The sequence below is a fragment of the Hyla sarda genome, chromosome 3, assembly GCF_029499605.1.
Source record: "Hyla sarda isolate aHylSar1 chromosome 3, aHylSar1.hap1, whole genome shotgun sequence".
NCBI lineage: Eukaryota > Metazoa > Chordata > Amphibia > Anura > Hylidae > Hyla > Hyla sarda.
Window position 1 is genome coordinate 345,748,407 of NC_079191.1, and position 22,347 is coordinate 345,770,753.

Consider the following 22,347-nt stretch of genomic DNA (forward strand, 5'->3'; position numbering starts at 1 on the left):
TGATGAAATGATGCTTAGACTCAGTTTGGCTTTTGCAATGCTTTGCGCTATGTTACGCTGCTTGGATTGACAAACAGGGTCGCCCTGTGTGTTTTCCCAGTGCTTACGCATTGAGTCATTCAGCCTGTCGAACGTACTGCGCATGCATCTCAATTTTCAGATAGACAACTGTAGAGACAGTTAAAAAAAAAAAAAATTGTGAGCTTTACTGTGCTGTAATCTTCTCATCCTGAACTGTCTCCAGGCACAGTTTGTCTGACAGACTCACCACACATGCGCTGACAAAACACACACGGTTGCCCTCTGCAGGCGAATCCTATGTGTCAATCATAGTGGAGTGATGTAGGAAAGAGAGGCTTCATGGCCCTGACCACGCCACTCTGGCAAAAAATGCTATTTTGGACCACAGACCACTTCTCAGTTCCTATGCTTCCTGGATGATGTTTTGGTCACTTTTGAATGCTGGTGGTGCTTTCACTCTAGTGGTAGCATGAGACGGAGTCTACAACCCACGCAAGTGGCTCAGGTAGTTCAGCTCATCCAGGATGGCACATCAATGTGAGCTGTGGCAAGAAGGTTTGCTGTGTCTGTCAACGTAGTGTCCAGAGCTTGGAGGCACTACCAGGAGACAGGCCAGTACATCAGGAGATGTGAAGGAGGCCATAGGAGGGCAACAACCCATGCAGCAGGACCGCTACCACCGCCTTTGTGCAAGGAGGAGCACTGCCAGAGCCTTGCAATATGACCTCCAGCAGGCCACAAATGTGCATGTGTCCACTCAAACAGTCAGAAACAGACTCCATGTATTATGGCCCGACATACACAGATGGGGGTTTTGCTTACAGCCCAACACCGGGCAGGACGTTTGGCATTTGCCAGAGAACACCAAGATTGGCATGGTGCCCTGTGCTCTTCACAGATGAAAGCAGGTTCACACTGAGCACATGTGACAGACTTGACATAGTCTGGAGATGCCGTGGAGAACGTTCTGCTTGCAACATCCTCCAGCATGACAGGTTTGGCGGTGGGTCAGTAATGGTGTGGGGTGGCATTTCTTTTGGGGGCTGCACACAGCCCTCCATGTGCTTGCCAGAGGTAGCTAGACTGCCATTAGGTACCGAGATGAGATCCTCAGACCCCTTTTGAGACTATATGCTGGTGCAGTTGGCCCTGGGTTCCTCCTAATGCAAGACAATGCAAGACCTCATGTGGCTGGAGTGTCAGCAGTTCCTGCAAGAGGAAGGCATTGATGCTATGGACTGGCCCGCCTGTTCCCCAGACCAGAATCCAATTGAGCACATCTGGGACATCTTGTCTTGCTCCATCCACCAATGCCATGTTACACCACAGACTGTCCAGGAGTTGGCGGATGCTTTAGTCCACCTCATCAGGAGCATGCCCAGGCGTTGTAGGGAGGTCATACGGGCATGTGGAGGCCACACACACTACAGAGCCTCATTTTGACTTGTTTTAAGGAAATTACATCAAAGTTGGATCAGCCTGTAGTGTGGTTTTCCACTTTGATTTTGAGTGTGACTCCATATCCAGACCTCCATGGGTTGATAAATTTGATTACCATTGATCATTTTTGTGTGATTTTGTTGTCAGCACATTCAACTATGTAAAGACGAAAGTATTTCATACGATGAGTTCATTCATTCAGATCTAGGATGTGTTATCTTAGTGTTCCCTTTATTTTTTTAAACAATGTATACATATATATATATATAGACCCAGGGACACATCACAAATTAGAGATTACTTAGGTAAAAGCTGGCTATGAAGCTAGCATGAGCGAATTGGTCAAAAAAGCAGCCACACTAAACTGAAGATCTGCAGTTTACGATAGTTATTGGAATGTGGAATTGCTTGTATATCGTTCATTGGCTTTCTTTGTCTAATAAAGAAGGACTTTTGGTGACTGTTATTTGATTATGTTTCCTATGAATCCAATTTATATGTTACAGAACATTGGAGGAAATGAATGGAGGGTTGAATCTTATTTCTAAGCTGTAGCCCTGTCCCCTGAGTGATGTCACCATCTCTGACCAGCCCATGCAATCTACATTACAATCTATATAGTTTATAACACAATTAGAGAATAATGAGGTGTGTTTACAGCATGCTGCCTTGTGATAAATGATGCCTTAGCCAGAGGAGCAGACAGAGAATTAATACAGCAGGTGCTGCAACCCCACTAGTTGTGTGATAGTCTGTTGTGAAATGAGATGCTCTGCAACAGCTGTGAGTGGGGAATTACTAGCAGAATTTCTGTGGGAGGGGCGGTAGGCAGGGCGAGAGGACTGTGATGAAGAGCTGAGAGAAAGCAATGCATACTGGGAGTTGTAGTACTAAGCAATTGCTCAACCAAGAAGTACAGGAAAAAGATCCCCCCAAAGTAAATATATTTTCAGTGGTTTTAGAACTGGGACAGAAAGGTAATATATACTATATGCTTTTGCTGCTTTTTTACTTTTTTTTTTTTTAGCCTGACAATGAAGTACCCCTCTCAGTCATGCAAAAATCATGCTTGCTAATGCCTCAGTGCTTACAGTCATGGCAATAAATGTTGGCACCCCTGAAGTTTTTCAAGAAAATTAAGTATTTCTCACAGAAAAGTATTGAAGTAACACATGTTTTGCTATATACATGTTTATTCCCTTTGAAATCACACCTGAAAGCAGATAAAAGGGAGAGAAGTTCACTTAGTCTTTGCATTGTGTGTCTGTGTGTGCCACACTAAGCATGGACAACAAAAAGAGGAGAAGAGAACTGTCTGAGGACTTGAGAACCAAAATTGTGGAAAAATCTCAAGGTTACAAGTCCATCTTCAGAGATCTAGATTTGCAACATTATGAAGACGTTTTAAACCCATGGCACTGTAGCTAATCTCCCTGGGCATGGACGGAAGAGAAAAATTGATGAAAGGTGTCAACGCAGGATAGTCCGGATGGTGGATAAGCAGTTCCAAGCAAGTTCCAAAGATATTCAAGCTGTCCTGAAGGCTCAGGGAACATCAGTGTCAGCACAAACTATCCGTCGACATTTAAATGAAATGAAACCCTATGGCAGGAGACCCAGGAGGACCCCACTGCTGACACAGAGACATGAAAAAGCAAGACTACATTTTGCCAAAATGAACTTGAGTAAGTCAAAATCCATCTGGGAAAATTTCTTGTGGACAGATGAGGCCAAGATAGAGCTTTTTGGTAAAAACTATCATTATACTGTTTACCGAAAATGGAATGAGGCCTACAGAGGAAAGAACACAGTACATACAGTGAAATATGGTGGAGGTTCAATGATGTTTTGGGGTTGTTTTGCTGCCTCTGGCACTGGGTGTCTTGAATGTGTGCAAGGCATCATGACATCTGAGGATTACCAATGGATTTTGGGTCGCACTGTACAACTCAGTTTCAGTAGGCTGGGTTTGTGTCCGAGATCTTGGGTCTTCCAGCAGGACAATAACCCAAACATGCGTCAAAAAGCATCCAGAAATAGATGGCAACAAAGTGCTGGAGAGTTCTGAAGTGGCCAGCAATGAGTCCAGATCTAAATCCCATTGAACACCTGTGGAGAGATCTTAAAATTGCTGTTGGGAAAAGGCGCCTTCCAATAAGAGAGACCCGGAGCGGTTTGCAAAGGAAGAGTGGTCCAACATTCCAGCTGAGAGATGTAAGAAGCTTATTGATGGTTGAAGGAAGCAACTTATTTCAGTAATTTTTTCGTGCCAATAATTTTATTGTTACGTTATGCGCTCCGGCCGCACACGCTGGCCGTGAGCGCATGGTCCACTTACCTGCTGCTGCCGACGGGGCTGGGACTCTCATCTCGGGACGTGCCCGCATGCGAGCCCCAGTCCGTCCCTCTCCGGGTTTTTCTCCTGCCTCCGCCTCTGCCTCTCTGCTCCTGCACGCGTTTCCCCGTCCCCTAGGGCGCACACGCGCCGGAGCTTTAAGATTTAGAGGACCATTACACTCAATGGTGTAATTCACCTGTGGCTTATTTATAAATTCCTCCACCCTCCTCACTCCCCTGCTGGATCTTTGTTGCCTTGTGCCTTAGAGGAAGTGTTCCTCAGTATTGCTTTGCCGTGTATCTGATCCCTTGCTTTGTGACTTTGACCTTGCTCCTCTGCCGCCTGCCTGCTGAACTCCTGCTACGTCTTGATTACGCTACTGTGCCGTCTGCTACCCAGACTACGAGCTGCCTTATCCCTCCTGTGCCTCGCATCTCCTCAGCCGCCTGTGTGGTCGAGCCGTGCCAGGGGTAGCGACCTGGGTGTCACCTGCCGCAGCAAGTCCATCCCGCTTTGCAGCGGGCTCTGGTGAAAACCAGCGGCACCTTATACTCTGCTCCCTGGTACGGTCCGAGTCATCTGCCACACACTTGCAGCGAATCCACATCCACCGGTGTTCCTGTCAAATGTTACATTTGTCCAGCCCATTTTTGGAGTTTGGTGTGACATTGGCCTTTATTTACTAAGAGTGGAGTGTAGGTTTCTTTGTGGGTTTTAATTCCCTACAATTTATTTTCCACTGTATTTACTAAGGTTTCCCTACATTTTCCACTTTCCTTACACTATGCTGTTTTTTTTACAGATGCTCTGATCTGTAGGGGTTTCCTCAGCTGAAATCCACCACATTTTATGTCAGAACCTTAGTAAATATGTTGTTTTTTTGTGAAAATGTCGGGAACACGCCCCTTTTTGGAGATCACGCCCCTTTTCCTGGAAACCACGCCCCTTTTTGGGTTAGTCGGGAGAGTTAGTCGGGGTTGTTTCAATTCTGGCGCAAATTCTGACACAGACAGAATTTCTGGCGCACAACCCGACAAAACATGTTGTGTTTGCAATAGTAAATGAGGGCCATTATGTCCAATTAGCTTTTTTTCCTCCTTTTTTGGTTTAGTTCTAATACACACAAAGGGAATAAACATGTGTATAGCAAAACATGTGTTATTGCAATCCTTTTCTGTGAGAAATACTTCATTTTCTTGAAAAATTTCAGGGGTGCCAACATTTATGGCCATGACTGGATAGAAAGGAAGAACATATGGGATAGACCAACCTGAGGGGAGTCTTTATAACACATTTAATCTTCTAACTCCTCTACACATTTTGGATCAATAGACATACCTCAGGTGTCTTTGAATACCCTTATGATATTGGCTTCACCCAGGGGTCAAGTCCTGGGAAAAAAAGTGTGGGAACTCACCCAAGATTTCCACTTAAAGGGGTACTCCGCCCCTAGACATCTTATCCCCTATGCAAAGGATAGGGGATAAGATGTCTGATTGCGGTGGTCCCGCTGCTGGGGATGCCAGTGTTCTCCCTGCTCCACCCGGCATTCGATTAGAGCGTTTGGTGCAGAGCCGGAGGCTCGGGATGTCACGGCCACAGCCCCTCAATGCTAGTCTATAGGAGGAATCATGACGGCCGTCACGCCCACTCCCATAGACTTGCATTGAGGGGGCATGGCTGTGGCGTCACAAGCTTTTGCCCCCCTTCGCCAGTCATTCGGCACGGGGCGGAGTACCCCTTTAAGGGCTGGTCCTGCAGGACTCCTGCTAATGGGAACTGCGGCGTTCCTGCTGTGGAAAAAGTGCAGGAACTTCCTTCCCATGAGTTCCTACAGGACTTGAGCCCTGACTTCACCCTTATCATATACCAATATCAAAAAGTCTGTGTGCTAGTGTGTGCTTTAATAACTGATGAAGCAAAATAACTAAACTCCAGCCTTGTAGACATTTACTAGCTAAGTACCCGGCATTGCCTGGTCTTCTTTCTCTCCCCCAAACAGCCCATCCCTCTCCCCTCCCCCGCACTAACTATTCTATTCACCTGCCTGACGGGCAGTTTAATTAACTTTACCAAGATGTTTGTCCAGGAGGAATAAAACTCCCGGGCAATTTTACCAGCCTGAGATTAACACAATGTACCGGAAGTCCTATAGACTTACATGTTAGTTTTGGTACATCTACTGATTGCATTTCTCACAGGCTGCTAAGATTGCCCGGAAGTTTCAAACAATCTGCTGCTGACCAAGGTCATGATAATGTATGATTTAACTGTCCAGGCACCGCTGTTTCACTCTCGAGCTGCCTGGTCTGTCTGGTCTTTACTCTTTTACTCTCTGGCTGTGAAGAGTGTTGGTATTGAGACATCCCTAAACTGTACTATATTTTATATGACATAACACTCCCACCACCATGCTTGGCTGTGGGCAAGACACATTTGTCTTTGTACTCCTCACCTAGTTGCCATCACACACGCTTGACACCATCTAAACCAGGGGTCGGCAACCCGCGGCTCCGGAGCCGCATGTGGCTCTTTTACATCTTTGCTGCGGCTCCGGTGTGAGGTGAATAAGGGAGGGGCAAGTTTTCCGAAGCTACAGAGGGGAGGATCGAGGGCAGAGCCATGGGTTTGATTTTTTCACCGCACGTCTGCAGATAATGAAGCCACGCCCCCTCACGGAGGATGGAGAGAGCGAGAGCGCAGCTCTGCATAATACAAGGAGACAGTGAGAGAGTGGGGACGGACACAGCTCCTCCCGCCTCCTTCTCTGTACAGACACGACCTCATTTTTCACTGGGAGGTATCATGTTTTCACGGGGGAAAAGCTCCTCCCCTCCCCCAGCTCTGTACAGACAGGACCTAATTTTTCACGGGGAGGTTTCATGTCTGCACAGGGGAAACACAGAGCGGGTGAGGGGAGAGGAGACATACTGCACTGCAGGGGCAGGGGCACTACTCAGATACAATAGAGCTGTTGGTGAACTACAACTCCTAGGAGACTACTGAGATACAATAGAGGTGTTGGTGAACTACAACTCCCAGGAGACTACTGAGATACAATAGAGGTGTTGGTGAACTACAACTCCCAGGAGACTACTGAGATACAATAGAGGTGTTGGTGAACTACAACTCCCAGGAGACTACTGAGATACAATAGAGGTGTTGGTGAACTACAACTCCCAGGAGACTGCAGAGATACAATAGAGGTGTTGGTGAACTACAACTCCCAGGAGACTACTGAGATACAATAGAGGTGTTGGTGAACTACAACTCCCAGGAGAATACTAAGATACAATAGAGGTGTTGGTAAACTACAACTCCCAGGAGACTACAGAGATACAATAGAGGTGTTGGTGAACTACAACTCCCAGGAGACTACTGAGATACAATAGAGGTGTTGGTGAACTACAACTCCCAGGAGACTACTGAGATACAATAGAGGTGTTGGTGAACTACATCTCCCAGGAGACTACTGAGATACAATAGAAGTGTTGGTGAACTACAACTACCAGGAGACTATTAAGATACTATAGAGGTGTTGGTGAACTACAACTCCCAGGAGACTACTAAGATACAATAGAGGTGTTGGTGAACTACAACTCCCAGGAGACTACTAAGATACAATAGATGTGTTGGTGAACTACAACTCCCAGTAGACTATAGAGGCAGCATGCTGGTGTTATACCACAGACTGAAGACTCCTGAATGACACATGCTGGGAGTTGTAGTCCCTTTTGTGTGTGTATGCCAGTGTATCCCAACCAGGGCATCAGAGGGGAGGGGGGTTTTGCGGCTCCCAGTTTTTTTTTTTTTTCTTCGGAAACGGGTCCAAGTGGCTCTTTTTGTCTTAAAGGTTGCAGACCCCTGATCTAAACCAAATAAGTTTACCTTTTTGTTTGTTGGCTTTCTTAAAAGGCTTATGATCTGAGGCGTATGATCTGAGCACTGTCAGGCTGACCCTCAATCCCTTCAGCCTCTGCAGCAATGCTGGTATCACTTATACAGTGGTCCCTCAACATACGACGGTAATCCATTCCAAATGGACCATCGTTCATTGAAACCATCATATGTTGAGGGATCCGTGCAATGTAAAGTATAGGATAGTGGTCTCCAACCTGCAGACCTCCAGATGTTGCAAAACTACAACTCCCAGCATGCCCGGACAGCCAACGGCTGTCCGGGCATGCTGGGAGTTGTAGTTTTGCAACATCTGGAGGTCTGCAGGTTGAATACCACTGGTAGATGAAGTTGTACTCACCTGTCCCCGCCGCTCCAGACCATCACCGCTGCCCTGGATGTCACCCTCCATCGCTGTCGCCGCGTCCCCGGGGAGTCCCCGACGCTCCGTCAAGGCCTCTGCTTCCCCGGCATCCGCGCTCTCCGTCGCCGCCATCACATCGCTACGCACGCCGCTCCTATTGAATAAGGGGACGGCGTGCACAGTGATGTGATGTCGACGATGGAGAGCACCAACGATGCAGAGGATCCTGAAGAGGAGGCGCCAGAGCCCCGAGGACAGGTAAGTGATCGTCAGCGGACCACACGGGGCACCATAAACGGCTATCCGGTGGTAGCTGAAGCAGTCTGCGCTGCCGGATAGCCGTTTATGCGATGGCCCCGACATACAAAAGCATCGTATGTTGATGCTGCCTTCAACATGCCATGGCCTCTGAGAGGCAATCGCATGTTGAAATTATCGTATGTCGGGGCCATCGTAGGTCGGGGGGGGGGGGGGGGGTCACTGTACATCTATTTTCCAAAGACAACCTCTGGATATGACGCCGCCTGTTCTGAGTGGAACCTGTCTTGGGAAACTGCTGTATGGTCTTGCTCGCTGTGCTGCAGCTCAGTTTCAGGGTCTTGGCAATCTTCTTATAGCCTAGGCCATTTTTATATAGAGCAGCAATCCTTTTTTCAGATCCTTAGAGAGTTTTTTTTTTGCCATGAGGTGCCATGTTGAAATTCAATGACCAGTATTAGAGAGTGAGAGAGCTATAACACTAAATTTAAGACACCCGCTCCACATTCACACCTGAGAGCTTTTAACAGTATCAAGTTACATGACATCGAAGAGGAAAAATAGCTAATTGGGCCCAATTTGGATATTGCCACTTAGGGGTGTATTCACTCTTGTTGTCAAGGTTTAGGCATTAATGGCTGTGTGTTGAGTTATTTTAAGTGACAACAACATTACACACTGGTATACAGACAGCAAAGTGTTATTTCCTCAGTGTTGTCATACTTACGTATATATGGTACTGTATATATATATATACATACACGTTGAGATTATGGGGGAGATTTATCAAAACTTGTGCAGAGGAAAAGTTGCCCAGTTGCCCATAGCAACCAATCAGATCCCTTCTTTCATTTTTACCAAGGCCTCTGCAAAATGAAAGAAGCGATCTGATTGGCTGCTATGGGCAACTGGGCAACTTTTCCTCTGGACAGGTTTTGATAAATCTCCCCCTATATGTATATAGTATAACTGCATGTACAATAGGGCCAGGATGAGACTTTTTAAAAAAAAATTTAGGAAACATTGGCCATTCCTATATGAATATAACATGGACAGACGATGCCGATTGTTTTCTGCTTTATGAAGGAGGATCTAGTTTTTTCCATAGATTATTGTCTTACTGTCCCATTAAATAAGCCTATACATCATAAGATAGCATGTCACTGCATGTGAGTTCAACATTTTTCCTCGCTACATTCAGCATTTCAATAAACCCTTTATCCTTTTTTATGAAAACAGGCATTGGCCGTCATGAAACCTCATTGAACTCACATGATAGTTACTGCTGCCCCATGAGAACAGAATATTGTAGCTCTGTGAAAGGATGATCTGTGATTCTTCAGAACAGGGAAAGCCAGCCATGGACTCAAACAAACAAGAAGGTAACATATTTCTACTTCACATTTGGGTCCTAAATCTGCAGAATATCTGGGGTATTCTTCTTGTTTTGTGTACATTTGACTGCACAGTTTGTGTTTTATACTAACATCTCTATGGCATGATGTGGCTCCGGTAAATTCTATATAGTACTGGTCCTGAATCTCAGCAATAAATTTTGTATGCTTTACGATTGGATGTCTCCCCTTATAGGTGTGAGCGTTCTGATAACATTACAGCCTCCCTATTATCCCACCTGTTCACGCAGGTTGACCTGAAAGTGCAAACTTTGAATTTTGGCTTACAAATACAGCGATCCCTCAACTTACAATGGCCTCAACATACAATAGTTTCAACATACAATGGTCTTTTCTGGACCATTGTAACTTGAAACCAGACTCAACATACAATGCTACGGACAGTCCAGATCTGTGAAACGTGTCACAACTGGAAGAACTGACCAATCAGAATGGGCATTCACTGGTAAATCACCTCTATTACTGAAGTGCATGCACTGACTGGTGTCTGGTAGCGCCCCCTACAGTACAGAGAGGAACTACAAGTTCTGTACTACTCCTTACTTTGTGCCAGGGTTAGCTGCTCCTTTGGACACCAGGTAAGGGCGGCTCCATTTGGGACACTGGGTTTACTGTATAGGACCCTGAAGAAGCTCCTGTCCTCTACATAAACCATTGTTTCCCAACCAGGGTGCCTCCAGCTGTTGCAAAACTACAACTCCCAGCATGCCCGGACAGCCAACGGCTGTCCGGGCATGCTGGGAGTTGTAGTTTTGCAACAGCTGGAGGCACCCTGGTTGGGAAACACTAACCTAGACAGTGATTTACAGCTCCCAGAAGCTCTTTCTTACTTTTATATGTAATGATTTGCTTCATCTGTATCAGTTATCTACTTATTTTTCTTTAATCCTCACATTTTCCTATTTTTGGATGACATTTTGGTGGCTTCAGAACCAATTACAACTCCCAGCATGCCCCGACAGCCATTGGCCTTCGTCATCATGCAGCCCCCTTTTGTTTTGTACTCACCTCCCCTCAGCGGGACGTTAGGGTGAGCTGGTCCGGGCCATCTATGCTGCAGGGATCGTCCGGTGGGGATGGTTAGTCATTGCGGGCTGTCCATTTTCACCGGGGGGGCTCTTCTCCGCGCTTCGGCCCCGGCAACGGAGTAGTGACGTTGCCTTGACGACGATGCACAGGGACGTTGCGCATGAACGTCCCTGTGCGTCGTCGTCATGGCAACATCACTACTCCGGGGCCGAAGCGCGGAGTAGAGGCCCCCCCCCCCCCCCCCCCCCCCCGGTGAAAATGGACAGCCCGCAACGACTAACCATCCCCACCGGACGGTCCCTGCAGCATAGATGGCCCGGACCAGCTCACCTAACGTGCCGCCGAGGGGAAGTGAGTAGAAAACAAAAGGGGGGGGGGGGGCTGGATGATGACGAAGGCCACAGTGGTCTTCAACCTGCGGACCTCCAGAGGTTTCAAAACTTCAACACCCAGCATGCCTGGACAGCCATCGGCTTGCTGGGAGTTGTAGTTGTGCAACATCTGGAGGTCCGCAGGTTGAAGACCACTGATGAAGGGATTGACAGGCCGAGAGTTCACTCGAGTATAAGCCGAGGGGGGCATTTTCAACACGAAAAATCGTGCTGAAAAACGCGGCTTGTACTCAAGTATATACAGTATGTAATTGGGACAGCAAAATCCCATTGAAGTGTATTGGCTATAAATTCATGCATAATTTTCATGTGGAATTCCATGCAGAAATTCTGCTGTGTGAACATAGCCTCATAGGGGTAGATTTATCACAACCTGTGCTAAGGAAAAGTTGCCCATAGCAACCAATCAGATTGCTTGTTTCATTTTGCAGAGGCCTTGTTAACAATAAAAGAAGCAAGCTGATTGGTTGCTATGGGCGACTGGGCATCTTTTCCTCTAGACAGGTTTTGAAAAATCTCCCCCATAAGGCCGGGTTCACACAGCAGAATTTCTGCACTGAATTCTGCATGGAATTCTGCATGAATTTATAGCCAATTTACTTCAATGGAAATTCTGCAGCAGAAATTCTGCTGTGTGAATCGGACAGCAGAATCCCAGTGTATTGGCTATAAATTCATGCAGAATTTTCATGCAGAATTCCAGGCAGAATTCAGTGCAGAAATTTTGCTGTGTGAACCTGGCCTAATCCTGCTCCTGATGGTTTTAGAACCATCACCGCCTACTCATGCAAGGTATGTGTTCCACTCCCGCATTATATTTGTCCAATCCTGCCTGCTCTCCCCAAACATTCTGTCACAGCTTTTAGTGATAGCCCCCTCTGCTGCAATTTTATTACCCCCCTTGTACCATTTCATCACGCCCTGCATCCCGAGTCCTTAAGGACGTGGGGCGTATGCAAACGCCAGTGGGAATTCCGATCCCCGCTGCTAGCCGGTTGGGGACCGGAATGCCTGCTGAAATCTTTCAGCAGGCATCCCGGCACATCGCCAAGGGGGGTCCTGAGACCCCCAATGTCGGTGATCGCAGAAAATCGCATGTCAATTCAGACATGCGATTTTCTGCTATTCCGGGCTGATCGGGTCTCTGGTGACCCGATCACTCGGAAAATAGGGATGATCGGAGCTGCAATCTCCTCCTATCCCCTGCCATTGGTAAGAACTGATTCTGACCAATGGCAGGGCAGGACAGTGGGTTGCCATAGCAACCCCCCGTTCTGCCCACCCCTGGATGTCGAGGGGAACGTGGAGAGAAGATGGAGGCCGGTACCTGGAGGAGAAGATGCCTGGGGACCCCCGATCTTCGCTGGAGACTGCTGGATCCTGGCTCAGGTAGGGAAACTACGGTGGGGGGGAATGAAAGTGAAAGTAAAGTGATCTTTACTGTGGCAACTACTAAGAATGCTGGGAGTTGTAGTTTTGCAACATCTGGAGGGTCACAGTTTTGAGACCACTGTTACAGTGGTGCTCAAATGGTAGCCCTCCAGATGTTGCCAAACTACAACTCTCAGCATGCCTAGACTGCCCAGGCATGCTGGGAGTTGTAGTTCTGTAACATCTGTCCCTTCAGAATTTTCAATTTTCAATTTTCAAAATTGCTGCTCTACTTTGAAGCCCTCTAATTTTTCAAAAAGCAAAAATATGTCCATTTTATGATGTCAACATAAAGTGGACATATTGTTTTTGTGAATAAAAATAAAATGTATTTGGAATAACCATTTTCCTTACAAGTAGAGAGCTTCAAAGTTAGAAAAATGCAAAATTTTCAAAATTTTCATGAAATTTGGGGATTTTTCACCAAAAAAGGATGCAAGTAATGCCGAAAATTTACCACCAAAATAAAGTAGAATATGTCACGAAAAAACAATCTCCGAATCAGAATATTCGGTAAAAGCGTTTTCGAGTTATTAATTCGTAAAGCGACGGTGGTCAGAATTGCGAAAAAGGGCTCAGTCCTTAAGGGGGAAAAGGGCTGCGTCCTTAAGGGGTTAAAAAGTCTCCCATTTAGTGTCAGTATTTTTATTTTTGAGGACATTATACCAATTTATATTGTTAAGGGATTCCTAAAGTTCATAGTTTTTGTGGCCCCTTGAGATTATTGTATTATATTATGATCACTATTTCCTAGTAGTCCTTCTACCTGCACATTAATTACTCTGTCAGGTCTGTTGGTTAATATTAAGTCCAGTAGGGTGCCCCCTCTGGTCGGGCCCTGCACCATTTGAGAAAGATAATTGTCTTTAGCTAAAGTCAGAAACCTGTTTCCTTTAACCCCTTAACGACGCAGGACGTATATTTACGTCTTGCGCCGGCTCCCGCGATATGAAGCGGGGTCGCGCTGCGACCCCGCATCACATCGCGTCGGTCCCGGCGCTCATCAACGGCCGGGACCCGCGGCTAATACCACACATTGCCGATCGCGGCAATGTACGGTATTAACCATTTAGAAGCGGCGGTCAAAGCTGACCGCCGCTTCTAAAGTGAAAGTGAAAGTATCCCGGCTAGTCAGTCGGGCTGTTCGGGACCGCCGCGGTGAAATCGCGGCGTCCCGAACAGCTTACAGGACACCGGGAGGGCCCTTACCTGCCTCCTCGGTGTCCGATCGACGAATGACTGCTCCGTGCCTGAGATCCAGGCAGGAGCAGTCAAGCGCCGATAACACTGATCACAGGCGTGTTAATACACTCCAGTGATCAGCATAGGAGATCAGTGTGTGCAGTGTTATAGGTCCCTATGGGAGCTATAACGCTGCAAAAAAAAGTAAAAAAAAAGTGTTAATAAAGGTCATTTAACCCCTTCCCTAATAAAAGTTTGAATCCACCCCCCTTTTCCCATAAAAAAAAATAAATGTGTAAAAAAAATAAATAAATAAACATATGTGGTATCGCCGCGTGCGTAAATGTCCAAACTATAAAAATATATCATTAATTAAACCGCATGGTCAATGGCGTACGCGCAAAAAAATTCCAAAGTCCAAAAAAGCATATTTTTGGTAACTTTTTATACCATTAAAAAATGAATAAAAAGTGATCAAAAAGTCCGATCAAAACAAAAATCATACCAATAAAAGATCATGGCGCAAAAAATGAGCCCTCATACCGCCCTGTACGTGGAAAAATAAAAAAGTTATAGGGGTTAGAAGATGAAATTTTTTAACGTATAAATTTTCAAGTAATTAGTTATGAATTTTTCCAGAAGTGCGACAAAATCAAACCTATATAAGTAGGGTATCATTTTAATCGTATGGACCTACAGAATAATGATAAGGTGTCATTTTTACCGAAATATGCACTGCGTAGAAACGGAAGCCCCCAAAAGTTACAAAATGGCGTTTTTTTCTTCGATTTTGTCGCACAATTATTTTTTTTCCCGTTTCGCCGTGAATTTTTGGGTAAAATTACTAATGTCACTGCAAAGTAGAATTGGTGACGCAAAAAATAAGCCATAATATGGATTTTTAGGTGGAAAATTTAAAGGGTTATGATTTTTAAAAGGTAAGGAGGAAAAAACGAAAGTGCAAAAATGGAAAAACCCTGAGTCTTTAAGGGGTTAAGAGATTCACAGGTCTCTGTCCCCCAGTTTATATTAGGATAAAGTCCCCCATTATTATCACCTCATTCTGATTTGCTGCCTTGTTTATTTGCCTCAGTAATTGATCTTCTGGCTCTTCCATTATGTTTGGTGGCTTATAGCAAACCCCTATCAGAATTTTTTTATTTTTATCTCCATATATTTCCACATTATCGTTTCCCTCCCGTATATCCTCCCGCGGCTTTCAGACTGGACTTTACATAAAGACAGACTCCTCTTTCCGTTTTGTCTGATCCTTCCTGAATAGACTATAACCCTGTATGTTGACCATCCACACCATTTATCTGGTGTAGTATTCTATTGTGGCACTTGTAGTCCACTGCAGACATCCTCCATTGTATGTATTTTTATGCTGGGGATCGCCCCTAGCAACGGACTACAAGGGCAGGATCTGCTCCCCCAGTATAAATGCACAACTGCATTTGTTGTTGAGCACCTCCAGCCATTTGAGACCACGTTTTTTGTTGTTGAATAGAATATAGCCCTGTATGTTGACCGCCCAGTCATAGCTATCGTCCAGATTATTATTTTTTTTTATCTCCATATATTTCCACATTATCGTTTCCCTCCCGTATATATTTGTAGAAACTGCTTACAGGATACCAAAAAGGGTTGTATCAAATTTATCAACCCATGGAGGTCTGGATATGGAGTCACACTCAAAATCAAAGTGGAAAACCACACTACAGGCTGATCCAACTTGTAATGTAATTTCCTTAAAACAAGTCAAAATGAGTCTCAATAGGGTGTGTGGCCTCCACATGCCCGTATGACCTCCTTACAATGCCTGGGCATGCTCCTGATGAGGTGGCGGATGGTCTCCTGAGGGATGTCCTCCCAGACCTGGACTAAAGCATCCGCCAACTCCTGGTCTGTGGTGCAACGGGGCATTGGTGAATGGAACAGGCGGGCAAGTCCATAGCATCAATGCCTTCCTCTTGCAGGAACTGCTGACATACTCCAACCACATGAGGTCTAGAATTGTCTTGCATTAGGAGGAACCCAGAGCCAACCGCACCAGCATATGATCTCACAAGGGGTCTGAGGATCTCATCTTGGTACCTAATGGCAGTCAGTCTACCTCTGGCAAGCACATGGAGGGCTGTGCGGCCCCCCAAAGAAATGCCACCCCACACCATTACTGACCCACCGTCAAACCGGTCATGCTGGAGGATGTTGCAAGCAGCAGAACATTCTCCATGGCGTCTCCAGACTCTGTCACATCTGTCACATGGGCTCAGTGTGAACCTGCTTTCATCTTTGAAGAGCACAGGGCGCCAGTGACGAATTTGCCAATGCTGGTGTTCTCTGGCAAATGCCAAATGTCCTGCACGGTGTTGGGCTGTAAGCACAACCCCCATCTGTGGATGTCGGGCCCTCTTACCACCCTCATGGAGTCTGTTTCTGACCATTTGAGTGGACACATGCACATTTGTGGCCTGCTGGAGGTCATTTTGCAGGGCTCTGGCAGTTCTCCTCTTGCTCCTCCTTGCACAAAGGTGGAGGTAGTGGTCCTGCTGCTGGGTTGTTGCCCTCCTACAGCCTCCTTCACATCTCCTGATGTACTGGCTTGTCTCCTGGTAGCGCCTCCATGCTCTGGACACTACGCTGACAGACACAACAAACCTTGCCACAATTCGCATTGATATGCCATCCTGGATGAGCTGCACTACCTGAGCCACTTGTGTGGGTTGTAGACTCCGTCTCATGCTACCACTCGAGTGAAAGCACCTACAGCATTCAAAGGTGACCAAAACATCAGCCAAGAACTATAGGAACCGAGAAGTGGTCTGTGGTCACCACCTGCAGAACCACCCCTTTATTGAGGGGTGTCTTGCTAATTGCCTATAATTTCCACCTGTTGTTTGTTCCATTTGCACAACAGCATGTGAAATTGATTGTCAATCAGTGTTGCTTCATGAGTGGACAGTGTGATTTCACAAAAGTGTGATTGACTTGGAGTTACATTGTGTTGTTTAAGTGTTACCATTATTTCTTTGAGCAGAGTACAATCTAGTAATTGCATATAAAAGTCCCCTATGGGGACTTTAAAAGTGTAAAATAAAAAAATAAAACGTTTCTAAAATTATATAAAAACCCCTCCCCTAATAGCAAAAAATCAAATTCCCCTTATTTTCCCATTTTACAAAAAAAAAATATATAAATAAATTTACATATTTGGTATCGCCGCATGGGTAAATGTCCAAACTATTAAAATATAATGTTCATGATCCCGCACGGTAAACGGTGTAAACGTGAAATAATACCAAACACCCAAAAATGTATAGGGGTCAGAAAATGACAATTTTATGCATACCAATTTTGTTAAAGAAAGTTTGCATTTTTTTAAAATAGTACAATAATAAAAACCAGAAAAACTATTGGGAATCATTTTTAGAGATGAGCGAAGTTACAGTAATTCCATTCATCACGAACTTCTCTGCTCGGCGGTTGCTGACTTGTCCTGCATAAATTAATTCAGCTTTCAGGTGCTCCGGTGGGCTGGAAAAGGTGGATACAGTCCTAGGAAAACGTCTCCTAGGACTGTATCCACCTTTTCCAGCCCACCGGAGCACCGGAAAGCTGAACTAATTTATGCAGGCTAAAGTCAGCAACTGCCGAGCCGTGAGGTTCGTGATGAAACGAATCACTGTAACTTCACTCATCTCTAATCATTTGAATCACATTAACCTACCCCATTAATGATAATGTATCAATCTTACCATAAAGTGCAGTCCCTAAAAAACAAACCCCCCAAAAGTAGCAAAATTGCAGTTTTCTTATAAACCATCCCCCCCCCCCAAATAATATTTTTGCGCCGTGCATTTCATGGTAAAATGAAAGATGTCATTACAAATTGCAATTGTTCGTGCAAAAAACAAGCCCTTATATGGGTCTGTAGGTGAAAAAAAAAGTTATGTATTTTAACAGAAAAAAACGAAAATTCTAAAAGGAAAAAACGTCTGGTCCACTACAGTGGAAACTTTTTTTTTCTTATCAACTGGCTTCAGAAATTGAAACAGATTTGACAATTATTCTACTGAAAAAGCTGAGTTGTTCTTTTCTGTCTGACCACTGTAATGGCTGGAGGTGGAGAAGTGGATACACTGTACCTGTGTGGTTGATGGCGTGGGCCATACCAGGGAGGGGAGTCTAAGGTGCCGCTGGTATTCACCACAGCCCGCCGCCAAGCGGGATGGACTTGCTGTGGCAGGCGGCACCCAGGTTGCTACCCCAGATACGACTCGTCCACACATGCTGCCGAGGTGAAACGTAGTGCAAGTAGGATGAGACAACTCGTAGTCAGGACAGGTAGGGGGTCAGGGCTGGCGGCACTGTAGCAAGGTCAGGTCACGTCGGCGCACACAGTGTTGAAAGTTGCAGTTACTGGGGGATTCGGAACAGGTGTCCTGGATCCCCTGGCGGCACTCCCCCTTCACCTGCGGGCCCGGTCGTAGAGTGTGCGATGGGGCTTGTAGGTAAAGGATCCAGTTATGCCACTTCAGGGACCGTGCCGGTCCCATCATGGCAATTACCGATGATTGGCAGCCTAAGGGTCCCGAGCCCCTTACTGGGATACCACCTGTACCCCCTAATGGCGGCACTGGATGTAGGATAGGAATAACCAAAAGAGGGTAACTAGACTTTGCATCACCTAAGTCTAAGATTGGATAAGGTGAGACAGAGTGATTTTATGGGCACATGCTCTTCCGGGCCCAGAATCCCAGCTATTACTTTAAAAAGGTAAGTGGAGTAGCGATGATACCTTATTGGCTAACTGACAGGATTTCAAGCTTTCAAGACCTGTTAGGTCCCTTTATCAGGCATGTCACCTGTTACCTAAGAGGTCTTGCAATCTACATCTTCTCAGTTAGTAAATAAATGTATCACTACTCTACTCGTCTCCTATATTTCTAAGGCTAACACGGTACAAACACTTATTTGATATGAAAAGGTATGTGTCATATATATTTCAAAAAGTTACAAAAAATGTGTTTTAACTCAGGATTGGCAAAATGGAGCTACTTCTTACTCACACCTTCCTAATTTTGTACCACAATAATAATTGTTATTAAAATGGAAATAGAAAAAAATAGAAAAAAAAGCTTTGACAGGCTTGGTTCACACGCTGCATGAATGATGTGGATCTCTGCATGAATTGATGTGGATTTGCATTGCAGTTATTGTCAGTGTTATTTTAACATGTGAAATTTGTTTCCCTGATAAAACCATGGAGTTAGTTACCACATTGCAAAACTGCTGCATTAGTGGGAAGAACACGTGTTGTCACAGTAAAAATGGAGGCTGTTTGAACCCAGGCTAAGGCCTCGTTCACACTGCTGAAATTTGGCCGGCGAAATTCCACTACTATTGTTTTCAAAGGGATTTTGCTGCTCTGTGCACACTGTGGAATTATACCAGCAGAATGGACATGTTCATTCTTTGGGCAAAATTTCTTTGGGCTGCATTGCTGTCTATAGAGACGGCGCATGTGTGAGCGGTCTTTCCGGTGATCATTTTAGCGGCGACCACTCCAGAGAGATTCTCATTCAGATTCAGCAGTGTAGACTCGTTGTGGTGCTTTGTAAAATAAAGCCTTTTATTTTCTTTTTTATTCTGAATCATAAGACAGTATTTCCTAACCAGGAACCTTCTTATGTGTTTCCCAGAAAACAGTACCAGTAAGACCTGCCACTTTTACAGCAGGGAAGGTAGACTGTATATACAGTTTGTTCATTAGTACAAACTACATCAGCAATACAAAATGATAACATGCTTATACCCTACCATTTTTCAGGGGGTTTACTCATGAGATTGGGAATAACTGCAAGGGCCCTACAGCACTTAGTATGTACTTAAATAAAAACAAGTTTGTATTACTCTGGAGTTCAAAAAGGTTACAGAAAGAAGTCTATGGGAGTCTGTTTAAACACACATAAAATCCAATATGCTTTAAACCACTCGCAGGTAAAAGTGAATAACATAAGACATGTAACAATGGCAGCTGTCAGAGGGCGGGATGTATTAAGCAGCAAGCGAACAGTTAGTTCTTGATGTAGATCGTGGATTTTGGAAGTAGAAGAAAAAAGTGGAAAACTTGTGATTAGGGATGAGCAAATCGAATCTGATGAATTCGAATTTGTTACGAATTTCAGGAAAAATTTGCTTCACAACGAATCCGAATATCGCCGCGATTAAATCGCACAATCGCTTCATTAAATCGCTTCATTAAACTCAATGCTCCAGGGCATCTAAGATGGTGGTTCCGCATGTCAGGACATTGGGCAAGGAACTCTGGGAAGACTAGTAGGCAGGATGACCCTGAATCACATGCAGCCTATCAGCAGCCAGCCACCACAGTCCTATATAATCGTCAGGCTTCTTGCGGCCAGTCACTTCAGCGTTTTATTGCAGAAAGAGAGAGAGAGGGACAGAGAGCAGTGTGTGTGTTGCACAGAAGAGCATTTTTACAGCAGTGTTTCACCTTGCCCAAATCCAGCCTGGAAGCACTGATAGGGAAGGAAGAGAGATTGAGAGAGAGTGCAGTTTTGGGTGTACTACACAGCAACTGTGTGCTGCAGCACTGGTGTGTACAATAACTGAAAAGCTAATAGTAGCCAGCCAGTTGGGTTTAGCAGAGTACTAAAATCCATAATCACCTGCTATTAGTGCCTAATATAGGTTGCATAGTGGAGCTTGTTGTCCTCTGTTAAGTGTAATCTGTGTGTAGATAGGTGGTGTACAATTTTGTTCCTGTTAAAGTCTTAAGTTTCTAGTTACTGTGAAAGGCCAGCCAAAAGTGCACTCCTGCTGCTGTTCTAGACAAATACTGTTTTAATCATAGTGAAGTGTATTGTACTCCCTTCATATACACACTAAGTATGTCAGAAAGAGAAGTGCCAGGACGTGCACAGAGGAGTGGCAGAGGCCTAAATCCTTCAGGCAAAGGTCGCAGCACACTAGGGTCGAGTGGCAGCAGGGGTCGCAGGGAGAGGCCTGAGCTCCCGTTATCAGCTTGCGGTCGTGTCTCGACCAGCAACCCATCTGCCGTCATCGATTGGTTAACACGGTCATCCACTTCATCACAAGTGACATCTGACACCCCCAGTCAACAGTCAGTGGGTTCCTCAGACACAACCCTCAATTGGCATGGCCCGGGAGCAGTCCCTGTCCTCCCATTGCCTCTGTCCTATGCTGTTCCCTCTCCTACAGAAGTATCTTATGCTCTGGGTTCAGCTCCACTATTCACTGAGGACAATCTAATAGACGACAGTCAGCAGCTACTGCCCAGCCAAGAAGTGGAGGAGACATCCGCCGCTTCCTCCGCTAGGCGGGCAAGTAGTGATGAGGAGAGTGACGTGGGAGGCGGTGTTGCCAGGGTTCAGGGTCTTGGAGCAGAACTGTTAAGGAACCTGAGGAGGACATCAGTGACTTGCAGACACAACTCTATGATGATCAAGCCGATTGCAATTGGGAGTGGAGTGCCGAGGGGGCTTCATCATCATCAGGAGAAAAGAGTTGCAGGTTGCCTGTGAGGCAGCAGCTGAGCCAGCAAGGCGGTAGCATGGTTGGTAGTCAGCGTGGTGGCAGAAATGGAAATTCTGGAGCCAAATCTGCCCGGGGGAGACCACCTGCTTCGCGGCAGCTTACCTTCCCTGGAGGTAGTGGAACAGGGGTTCCTGGAGACGGCGGCAGTAGCAGTCAATTAGTGCGGACTGTTGGTGGGAAAATCAGCTACTCGGCGGTGTGGCAGTTTTTTTTATCAAGCATCCGGAGGAGGTTCACATCCAGGATTTGTCTTTCTTCTGCCATTTGGTGTCCACTAGCTCATGTCAGTTTTTATAATTTTTCAACCCAAATAAATTCATATCGACCCAAATTTTTTCAGAAAATTCTGCTAATGGGACATATTAAATTGTTTTAAAAAATTTGATCAACTCTATTCCTCATATGTTATCTCGGGAATTACCACAAGAATCCAAAGAAACAGGTTGAGGCAAGAAAATTAAACCATAACTGATTAAATGAGACATTCAAAGTTTGATACGCAGTTTCGCAGTACGAGCCGTGTTTCCGTACATGTGCATGGCTTGATATTTTGGACAAGCATTTCATACTGCCAGGATCTACCCAGTAGCCCTCCCGAGTCAGGCCTGCACCACTGAGAGGGAGTAAAAACTGACACACTACTTTAAAATTGTGCTTCTCTGCGGCCTACATAGGCTACCACCACCTCCATACTGTGTCATTGTGCTGCCATATGGTCTCCTCATGCTGCTACAGCCTCTAGGCTGTGTCATTCATTGTGCCACCATGTGATCTTCTTGTTATATTGATCTTGTAGATTGGCAGTATTTTTTTCAAAGTAAACGCTTCGGGCACCCAGGACACTTAGTCATGGGGGAGGGGTAAAATAAGGTCTGGGACATGTAGTAGCTGGTCTTGTGGGAGACCGCCAGCTCAATTTTAAGATACAAGTATGAGCTTTTTCACAGCAGCAACTTCTAGCAGTCAGTCATGAGCATGGGGTTACGATGAGAGGGA

General features: G+C 45.5%; 1 protein-coding gene across 6 annotated transcripts in view; it reads left to right on the forward strand.

Moving 5' to 3' along the window:
* The window catches only part of ARHGEF33 (Rho guanine nucleotide exchange factor 33), a 114,006-nt gene that overhangs the window by 26,776 nt on the left and 64,883 nt on the right, over positions 1-22,347 (forward strand). The window contains exon 2 of one of the 6 annotated variants that reach the window (XM_056567467.1): positions 9,558-9,700. The exons of the other annotated variants lie outside the window; for them this stretch is intronic. Coding sequence (XP_056423442.1) covers positions 9,643-9,700 — 58 coding nt within the window. The 5' untranslated portion in view covers positions 9,558-9,642. The remainder of the gene's footprint in view (positions 1-9,557; positions 9,701-22,347) is intronic. 6 annotated transcript variants of the gene reach the window in all.